This window comes from Ambystoma mexicanum, chromosome 12 (assembly GCF_040938575.1).
Source record: "Ambystoma mexicanum isolate Mex_15411 chromosome 12, UKY_AmexF1_1, whole genome shotgun sequence".
NCBI lineage: Eukaryota > Metazoa > Chordata > Amphibia > Caudata > Ambystomatidae > Ambystoma > Ambystoma mexicanum.
Window position 1 is genome coordinate 796431396 of NC_090936.1, and position 11296 is coordinate 796442691.

General features: G+C 43.0%; 1 protein-coding gene across 12 annotated transcripts in view; it reads left to right on the top strand.

The window, feature by feature from the left end:
- PTPRQ (protein tyrosine phosphatase receptor type Q) overlaps positions 1-6760 on the top strand; it is a 2012995-nt gene extending 2006235 nt beyond the window's left edge. For all 12 annotated transcript variants that reach the window (XM_069629300.1, XM_069629298.1, XM_069629293.1 and 9 more), the window contains one exon: positions 4077-6760. In XM_069629300.1, the coding sequence (XP_069485401.1) occupies positions 4077-4114 (38 nt within the window). In that variant the 3' untranslated portion in view covers positions 4115-6760. The remainder of the gene's footprint in view (positions 1-4076) is intronic.
- Positions 6761-11296: the final 4536 nt, after the last annotated feature.

Here is an 11296-nt window from a genome sequence, read left to right on the forward strand (position 1 = left end):
ACATGCATTCTGTGATTTGAATTTAGCTTATGAACCCGGATATGACCCTGACACCCTGATAGTTGAAAAATAGATGGGAAAATAGTAGCTAAAATATGTATTGAGTGCACGCAATTCGCAGCGGCAAACCAGTTCCAAGGCACTATTTGACATAATTCAAACAAACACATAAAACCCAAAACAGACTCTACAAAACAAAATAACAAAAACTTCTACAAAGAGAACAGTTATTTAATATCTTGCAAAAGAGTATTCCAGAGACTCCTTACTTTAACTTTGAGAAGACGGCCACCCATGCGCTCCTTGTGATATCTTCCTACTTTTAAATTCATTAAGGAGCGGCTAGAGTGCAAAAGCCTGGATGGACTTTATATATCAATGAGGTGGGACAAGTAGGTTGGTTCCAGGCATTGGAGAATTTTCCATAGCAGCACCAATATGCGCTTATGCAATTGACATTCTATACCAAGCCATCTTAGTGATAGCCAAGTATTGGTTTACGTGATCATGTTTCATTAATATCAAAATAGTGCAAACAGCTCTATTTTGGAACAGTTGAAGTTGAACATGTAGGCAGTTTTTCTTCTTCCCTGACATTGAATCTGTTTTTTTCACAATAGCCAATTTCAAACCTACATATTTTGCAAAAGATCCTTGCCCGGCTACAAAGATAAAAGAATGCTTTACTGTTTTCCTCCCACTGTATTTACAAGTGGCCCATCTTTCCTAGGCTCCGCGCAGTTTCCCTTGAAAATTGGACATGTTGGCTCTTCCCTAAAGAAAGCAAACTTGGATGCCAATTCTTCATCCAATTATCGACAAGCCTCTTCTCTCCGATGTACGGAAAAAATAGTGGCTTTACAATTAAATGAATACAAACCAAAAAATATTGGGACCATTTCAGTCGGGCTTTGGAGAAGATTGCATCACTGAAACTGCAACACTGCAAATTATGGACGATGTATTGAAAATATTTAGATGATGGAGGTACCTGTGTACTGCTGCTATTAGATCTGTCGGCAGCATGTGACACCATCGACCCTGAGGTCCTTAAGGACACTCTGCAAAAGAGGATGGGTATTGGGGCAACAGTGTTAATCTGGATCCATTCTTTTCTAACAAATCATCAGAAAATCATTTTAATAGACCAACGACACTCAGCCCAATACCCACTGCCATATGGAGTACCCCTGGGCTCGATGTTATTGCCTATCCTCTTAAATCTATATGTGGAGCTAATAATTTATATTGTATCCATACATGATGTTTGTATGCACCAATAAGCCGGCGACACACACGTTTATTTGAAGATATCCCTGAAGAAATATAAGATGACTGGAGACTGCCTGCTGGACATCGGTGGATGGCCTCACATTTTTTCAAATTTAAATGCAGCAAAAAACGAATTTCTTGGTTTTCGCACACAATGCATTGCCATTAATTATCAGTCGGTTCCAGAAGGTGAGACATTTAGGAACCCGTAGGCCATTTGCTACTTCGGCAAAATGCTTCAGTTTTATATTAGATACACATCTTTCTTTAATCCCTCATATAAATTCCCTGGTTCAATCAGCTAACTTCCACTTCTCATCTCGGAGAACCATGAAATCTTACATTCCTGTGTCACACTTTTGCTCTGTGGTGCAATCACTGGTTGTCTCACACATTGATTTAGAAAACTCCTGGTTTATAGGCCTTCCTAAATCTACATTTGCCCCATTAAAGGCAGTTTTCAATGCATTAGCCCATTTAGTATGTGGGGCAAGGAAATGTGACCACATTTCACCTCTCTTGAAGAATTTGCAATGAATACTTATTGAACACAGGATAAAGTTCAAGATGATCTGCATTATCTATAAAACTTTGCAACCTCAGATGGCCTTAGAGGACTGAGGATCTAAGAGTCACTTCAGCTTGAGGTGCAGCGTTTTAAATGGTCCTCTACTTTGAATCATCCTTTTCAGGCACTGCTGTAAAACATTGGAACGCTTTACAAACATAACTTAGCTTGACCAAAGACTACTTGAGGTTTAGGACGATTTTAAAAGCATGGCTTTGAAAGCCAGCGTTTTAAGAGATATCGATTTCCTATTTCATGAATTTTTGACTGAGCTTTTTAGATCATGAGTATTTTATAGGTTTATTTTAATCATGTAACAAATTGATTATTGTTATAGATGTTTACATCCATTTGTCTTAGTATTATTGTGAATTTTAACTAGGGATATGGTTTTAAAATACAGCGGTCTGATGCTCTAGTTTGCCTTGTTTGCTTTATAGAACATTTTAAAATAAATAAACAGTTGAATAAGTGGCTATTATTAATCCTCTGATAGCTTGCCATACAATACTGGCCTCTTGACATGACCACTGCTTGCTCTACCAATTTGTGATGCCCACAAACTTCTTTTCTAAGAGCAGCTTAACTCTTCTGATGTCAAACAAATGAAAATGAGCTGCCTATGTCACTGCATGAATGAGTGGGGAAAACGTCAGATTACTTTCCTAAACAACACCCAAGTTCTTAACCGAATCCACATGCGTTGGACCAGGTCCGTATTTATCAAGCCAATAGATAGGCATGCGATCAGCAGTTGAGCGGTTAACCAGAAGTACCTCTACTTGTCCCCATTTAGATGAATCCAGCTGCTACGCATCCATTGATGTACCTCACCTAAACACTCTGACGCCATTTTCCCATCAAAAGAACTGTTATAGTGATAAATTAGTGACTCAGTGTCATCAGCATTTAATTGTCACCACAGACCATAACCTTTCATCACCTGGGAAAATGTGGCCATATAAACATTGATTAGTGGAGGGAAGAGAAAGAAGTGATGAGGAACCCTGCACCAATCAGAAAACTGGGTGAGATGTATTTCCCAAGGCAACTATTTAGCTCTTTGCCCTTAAATATGACTGAAATCACATTAAAGCAACTCCTACTATACCCATAGAATTCTCCCGGCAATGGGACAGTATTTCATGGTACGAGGTGCCAAACCTCACGTCAAGTAGGATCTGAGCAGCTGTCATCCCTTATCTCCTAACGGTTCCATGTTATTTTGCCAACAGTAATTACTTTGTGGTACTTTACCACAAAGTAATTACTTCAAATTATTTCATCAAATTATTTTGTTTCAATTTGAGGGGGTTCACCCCATACCACTCCTTCTCCTTTGTTGATGCCTCTACCCCAAACTCCTCAGTACTCGCTTTTTGCCCAATACCCCACAATTCCCTCAATCATTAGATGAACATTTTAAGTAATTACGTTGTGGTAAAGTACCACAAAGTAATTACTGTCAGCAAAAGGACGCAATATCCTCCTAACCCAAGAGATTTCTACCTCACAAAAAAGAAATATAGTATTAGTACTTCTAGCTAGCCGAAAGCCATCAGTATGCCAGTGGATTTCTTTGCTCCTAGTAATTTGATAACTGATGAGGACGCCTCTCCCCTTAAGATCATACCAAGGAATGAGAGGTTAAAAATCAGCCTAAAATTAACTGGAAGTGAAGGGTTCAGTGTTTTTTTTCCCAACAATTGGGAGATTACAGCTTCTTTAAATGCCAAAGGTATACAACATATTTGCAGAGATGTATTGATAAACATTGCCAAATCATCCATTACTGCTTCAATATTATCGCTTAAAAATGGGCTGGCTCGGGGTCTTTGACAGAGTATTTGGCCTCTTGACTCTCTTTATGACATTTGATACTGTAAAACGTTATAACATTGTCAAACAGTTAGAAGTCCCTAACGGAGGAGCACGAAGGAGCTGGTGTCCGTGCCTCCACCCCAGACTCTAACCCAAGTTGAGTGTGAATAGAACATGCCTTAACTACGCAATAGGTACGCCATCTTTCTTTGGATTCCTATACTGTTGTGGTGCCATTCCTTGATATGCTTCTCTGAGTTTCTTTAATATAACGCACCTAATACCGTACCTGAGTTTGGTTCCTAAGCGCGTATCCGGGTTTCAAACCTCTGTTTCTCTGCGTGGTCTTGTTCCCAAGACCAGGCGTTGCCCCTGTGCCATCCGCCGTTCACTAATTTATCTGTTTGCATTTCAGGGGATGTGGAGCTTGAATGGGAGGAAACCACAATGTAAGCGCACCAAGAACTGGCCTTCAAATCAACACAGTCTTTCTAGCCTCAGGGGCCAAACGCGTTCCCCCTCATAAAAAATGAACTGAAAGAAAGAAAGGACAACAGAAGAAAAATATTTTGGCAGATGCAGTGCCTTAGTGAATGTGTTAAATTATTTTTTTGCAACTTTCTCCTGAATAAATATATGTGACCTTTTTGCACAGTTCTGATAAGTATGAACACGAGGTATTTAAGATTATTCTCTGCTTTTAACGAAGTCACCATGCTTCTTGTTTTGCATATATCTTGTAAAAGATAACTCATAGGGCCAAATATGATGCAATACTTCCATGTCCTACGTGTGGATATTTTGGTGTGAATTTGTTATCCTCTTCAGGTTTGGTTTTAATGTAATTGCTGTAGGTTTCAAATGCAATTCCTCTCTGTAAAGTGTTTTTTGAATGTTGAAACCCTCTAAAGGGCTTTCCCTGTAGGACACCTCCGACATATCCCGAATACAGAGCACACATATGACATTCCCAACATGGTTCTCAGGCAGCCCACAACAAACAGACGCCACTCTTCTAATGAATGCGAGGCAACTGTGCCCACTAAGAAGCCCTGTAAGGGCTAATGTTAGCCATTATAAACGCTGCCTAGCATGAACTAGTAAGCGTTAATGGGTTCCCAGCACACCCGGACATTGAGAAGAGAGGCAACGTATGCTGCGTTTTCAAGTCGCACCAAGCTAAGAGAACAATGACCATTAGTGCATTGAGAAGCACAGGCTCTTTATTGTTAAGAGTGGTGTGGCAGTGTTCCTTCCACCCATACAAACAGGCTGTACTCCAAGTGTTATTGACCTAGTGCCTTATTAAATGGACACTGAGTATTGCCATCTCTTTAATGCCTTCCATTCGACGGTCCATTGACTCCCCTCCATGGGAGTTCAAGTGCTAATCACCAAAAAAAGACATTCAGTGAACCAGGTCTTCTCTTCTGAGAAGAGAGTGGGAACGCTCAGATATTCTCAATCCTTCTACGAGCCCGTTAGTGTAGAGTGATGGCAGATATCTGAGGGGAAGAATATTGCAGTTCCCTGTTAATGCTGATATCAGAGTCTCTACCGCCCCTTCCCCGGCCGTCTCGCACTTTAACATTCCTTGCAGAACCTCCTTGGAAATGTGGTCCGCTTCCAAAACATTTGTTTTGATAGAATGCCACTCTAACCAATGCAACGTCTCTCCACACCACACACTCAGTGGCATTCTAATGTAGCCGATTCTGGCTCTTAAGGGTTTACTTGTGTTTATTACATCGCATGGAATCCCACTTAAGAGGAGTCTGTCTAAATGTCATTCAGTGCATACGTTCCTAGAGACGGCCCAACTAGGAACATAAGTCCAGCCATACCAGTACAGTTTGTGTTCAGCTCCGCTTCCGGGCCAGTGCCCTAATACCCTACCCTGCAACAGAATTCAAAGTCTCAGCTACAAATGTAAATAGGATTTATTTTCAATGTTGCCCCATTATGAGGTAGAAATGGGTTTCCAATTGTATATAATTCAAAACTCTATGAATGTTAACTGAGGCATTGATGGGTGAATGCACACAAATCATATTGTTTGGTAAACACATCTATTGAAAAGGCAGCCATGCCTATAAACAACAGATGAAAAAAGCAACGTTGCACCATGTGAAAAGGGAACAAGATTTGGGTGGACACACATAGCGGGGTGTGTAATTTCTAAAAATGAAGGAGCAGGTCCCATGGCGGAATCCAGTTCTGCATATCGGCTCTATCCGCCATCTTAAGCTTGATGACATTTCTCTGTTGGAATCCAGAGGAGAACATGTTAACTTACAGTGCCCCTGCCTGAGGCTTCACTCTACATTGCAGCAACTTGACGTCCCAGTATTATTTTGGGCCTATGTACTAGTCTGGCAATGGTCACACGTGAGGATGAGGCCTAGCATGGCAGTCCAGATGCTTATTGTTAACGTGGACTAATTGATCAAAAAATCCCTGTGCACATGTCATGTACATTTCCCCCCATCCCCCACCCCTCTCTTCAGCTGCAGGTTGAAATAGACGCAACATGAAATGCAATGCATAATACAGCTGAATGCGGGGTCACCTAGATGCACCATTGAAGTGCAGACCACTCCGGGCACAGCAGCTCGCTAAATTCAGAGATGGGTTAACCAGTTCACCGATTGCGGAGTGCAGGCTTTGGACAATTTGCAAATGCGAGCAATCTTTTGCGAACAAATGATGTGCAAACATGGACAAATGCAGTCACTATGGAAGACGTCCTCGCCTGCTTTACATGCTAATCGTGTGTGCTCCATGGAGTGCTGTCACAGAGCTCTCTGCTGAAATACTGGCACCATGGCTTGGAATCTCCTGTTTTATGAGTGCCAGGATCCCATCTCCTGATCCCGAACAGCTGAAGCGCCACCCCCCTGACACTGCGCTCATCATTCAGCTTTTACACAGCACACAGTAGCTCTTCAGGGAGACTGCGGGCTATTAAAGCTGGCTGGAGACTGACAGCTTTTGAAAATGTGGCCGGCACTTGCACATGCTGGGTGATAAATACGGTAGCTCGCATTCTTACCACTTTTGTAAAATCCTATAAAGAATAAAGGTTTGCTTTGTGATAAATGCGTTTGATGAATGGTCGACTGATTTGCTGGGCCACAGTTTATGGTTTCGAGGCCTATCTTTGCTAAATGAGGAGCCTCACTTGCTTATAACCTTGTTGAAAAAAAAGACCTTTCTTTTCGCCCATCGATGGAGGATAGTGTCCATCAAAGTGTATCCTGTTCAGACATTTTCCCCATAATTCTGTGGTTTTGCTTACATTTCAACTCCGCCCATGCAGTTTCTGTGTAGGAGAATCTGGGTGAAAAGCTTAAGGGGTCATTTTCTGATACCGCTTAGTACAAAATGTGGCATTACAGCCTGGCATAAGAATGCTACACCTGGTTTAACACCACTCTTCACACCCCAAGAGGATTTTGGTAATATTGGTAGGTGAAGTGGGGCATGGTATGAGATTACAATTTCCGCCTGCCATCCCCGCTCTGCCCATCATACATGTTTTTCAGGCAGCACGCGATTTTCATGCTGGTGGAAAAACATTGGGTTCTTATAGAATCGGCCTATTTTAGAACTTGTCTACATGGTGGCAGTCATGTACACCTTTTTTGCAGTACCAAGTACAGAAAGAATTGTGCAAAGCTGTTTCACTAGGAATTACATGCATGTTTTGCACTTCGAAGTGCAAATGAAGAAAATGGAATGAAGGGATCAAAGTGCATTTAAGTGCAAATCTTGTCCGTCCCCTCTTTGCAATCAATGCCTTTTCCTTATAATGGCCAGCTAATTCTTCAGCATGTAAAACAAGTAAAATGATATGCTCCTATTTGTCCATGTCCTGGCAGGATCACTATGAGTAACCCATAGGTGCCTAAATCGGGTCCTAAATTACTAAATCCACTCAATATGTTCTGGCTAGCCACACAAAATGAATTTGAATACTGTGAATCAAAATTACATTGACATGAGTTGTCTCCTTGCTGAAGTCTTCCCCCCTATGCAAGGCTCATATCACTCAAAGTTCATTTGTGTTTTGTGCTAGACTGTAAGGGGAGGTGTTACACAGAGTAGACTCACACCGGCAGTGTGCTTGTTGTTCTGGAGAGTTTTGAGAAGTCTTCTAAAGGAATTTGGCAGACTGGTATCTCTTTGTTGTTGGTCTTTCCTTGACTATCCTTTTGTTTAGTGTGTTTTTGAAGCCATCTTCTGTTCTTCGTTGTTTGTGTTTGTTAGGTGTGTGATAGTGTGTTGTGTTCATTTCCTCTTCTAAAAAAAGTTTGCCCTTTCCTCTTTTACCTTCCCACTTTTGTGTCCCTTTCAAAAGGTAAAAAATTCCGCCCAAAGGTTTCATATACCTATTTGTTTCTCGAAAAACTCCAAACACAAAAAAACTAGACTTTGCCCTCTGTGTAGTTTTGGGATCAGGATTGTTTTGTTTGTTGACTAGTTTGTCCACGTGTTTGTCTTCTTGTGTCACTTGGGGCTGTGCTGGTTCTCTCTGGTTCTTGCACACTTCTGGGTTCCCTGGCTCAGACACATACAGGGTAATTGTCAATTGTTGAAATCATGACTTGCCTGTGATGCTTGTTTGGGTAGGGGGGAGACTGAGGAAGAGGCAGTGGAGCAGCATATATCCTTACAGCAGGAGGAGGATTCCCATTGATGATGAGGATGGAGAGAACCACAAGTGCTTTGGGGGCACCAGTTCGTGGCCCAGGCAACACCCCACTATTGCTCCTGCGAGTAGAAGGGGGAGGCATAGGCATTAAGGGCTGCATCAAGAGTGCGAGAGGAGGTGGCGGTCCTGGTGGGAACAAGAATAGTCATCCAGGCAGGGCCTCATGTGGAAACCTCCACTAAGGTTTTGGAGGAGAAGCAGGAATGTCCAGCTTGTAGGTTGAGGGGGTTGCCACAGGAAGCAACCTGGAGGAGGTTTGCTTGTTTGGGTCCTGATTTGATTTGGAGCATGGAGGAGGACGTTGTTTCCAATCAGCTTGTTGAGGGTGCTATTGAGGAGGAGGGGAGGGCTGTCAGAAATGTGTTCAGTGGCTTGGCCAAACTACGGAGGTTTTGCAGCAGGAGGTGGACCTATCTAAGTGGGAGAAGGAGGGGAAGGTACAGGAAGAAGTGGCAGACGGGGAGCCTCTTACTACTGTGCCAGGGAGAAAAAGACAAGAGGATCCCCAGGGAAAGTTGACCTTAACTCCCACATATCCCAAAGGTTCCAGACTCCCCTGACAGAGAATAAGGGGGAAGATACTGCTGATGTCTTCTACACAGTCAACGACTGTGGGAGGTGGGTAAAGTGGGACGTAAGGAAAGCAGCAAGGGTGACCATGCCTAGAGACCATGGAACTAGGGAACCGCATGCACCAGTGGAACGGAATGGTGCACCAGGGACCTAACTCCTCATGCAGCCACCACCACTGTTGGATCAGAGGAGGGTCCTAGCAAGTCCCAAGCCTGGGGTACATCACAGCAGCAAAAGTGGGCATGCCATGATGAAATACGTGCACCTGTCCAGCGTGCCCAATTGGCATCAGTGGCACAGCAGGCCTCATTCGCCAACTCCATTCCACAATTGTTTGGGGGTGTTGGCCATCACTAACAGAACACGTTTGGGCAGCACCCTCTGGATGAGATCATGCAGCAAGGCAGAACCTACTGACTTTATTGCCTGCTATTGGTTAGGACTGGGAAGCTAATGCATGTTGTCGTGGCAGGCAGCTTGAATAGGCATATGGTGCACAACCACACTTCCGTCATAGAGGGCAATGTGCAGGGAGGGAGGGGCGGAATGAGGCAGTCGCAGCGAGTGACTAACCTCACTGCGGCAGTCCCCTAACAATACAAGTGGCAGCAGTCTGTGCTAGAGCTGCAGAACCTTGTGAAATGCTCGGTGGTAACGCTTAAGAACTTCAGCCGGCGCTGCACCATGTGAAAATGCCCAAGAACCTTAAAGAGCGGCTGGTGCATTTATAGAGTTTTGAGAAGTCTTTTGATGAGTTTGGAGGAGTGATATCTGTTTGGTTTTTTTGCAGTATTATGTTGTTTAGTGCTTTTTTAAAACCATATTCTGAACCCTTTTTTGCAAGTGTGTGTTCAGTGTGGCGCTCACCTGTAAGAATACCTGAGAATCTGAAGGGATGGCTGCACACTGTGAAAATATCTGAATCTTAAGGAGTGGTTTTTCCCAGTGACAATGTGAGAGAAGCTTAGTGAGTGGCTTTTCCCTAGGAAAATACTCAAGAACCTTAGTGAGTGCTTCGCTCTGTGGGAGGATTTGATTTGAAAATATTACTTGAAGTATAGTCATTGTACTAGATTGTCTAAGGCAGCAACTAATCAGGGCCTTTCAGTCACAGTCACAACTACAGCTATCTATGTCTCAAGCATATGCACCATGAAACAACCCTGCTCAACTTTTCAGTGTCGGACATGTGCAGGGTAACTCAACATTGTTATCATCATCTGACCTGGTGTGTTGGATAATGGTGAATGTCATTCTATAGTTTTCTGCAATTGAAGGCTTGTTCATTTTGATAAATGTGCATATTTCAACATGCATTACTGTGAGGTTTCTCCTACATTTGGAGGCTGCACTAAAAACGATCTCAGACTGCACACTTGCTGGGTTCAACTTAGTAATGCTACACCAACCAGCACAAGTGTTTCTGGACAGATAGACCTCTTGCTGTACCAACACTTTAAAGGTTCATCATCCCTTATCCAGTAGGTAAGTATGAAATAATGTGCAACTGATGGTCTCAGTCTGCTCCAGTTCATTCGACATTGTATTCAAGATGCCTGATTCAAAAGGAGGTTTTCTAAAAGATGCATCTCCCTATGGAATGTACCCTCATGACTCTCAAAGCGTTCAACAGATGTCAATGATGTGCTGCCTTTTGATGCTGCCATTATCCACATGTGCTTGCCATGCCTAGTGTCATTGGAAGCATTTGGGCTAATTGTGCTTTCCTCCAATCTCACACCAAATAATGTTGCAAGCACTGCAGCAACGCATCCTTGAACATTTACACAGTCTCTCCTTTTTGTGATACCTACTTTGAGACCTCCTTTTCCTTCGACGTGCTAATGAACAGCTGCCCCTTTTACTTCGAAATGTCGATCCACAAAGGAAGCTAGCATGTGCTCAAGTTACTTTTAAATCCAACCACCCTGTGGATTAACATGCCAGGTAGAATGAAGGTTCCTCACTATCCATGCCACACTGGCATCACCTGCCATATATAGGCCCTTGCTATGTTTGGCAAGTTGAGCTCTACCTGGTACACCTGAAGGAAAACCTCACTCAGGGATGCCAAACCTGTTTGGATGCCAACTTGGAAGGTCATAGGGCTGAGCAAACATTAGACAGCAGCTGCTACTGACACTTTGTTACAAATACCCCATCTAGAGCTGTGCTGTGAGTGTCACAGTAATCTGTTATGGTATTGCACTGCTCACATTACCTGCCCAGCATATGCAAAGAAGAGTTCCACCAGATGGCTGATACGATTTTCAGGTTGTGAAGTTATGTTATGTTGATTTATACCACACACCACTACCACCCAAGGGTAGTCTGGCAACTTGTGTCAT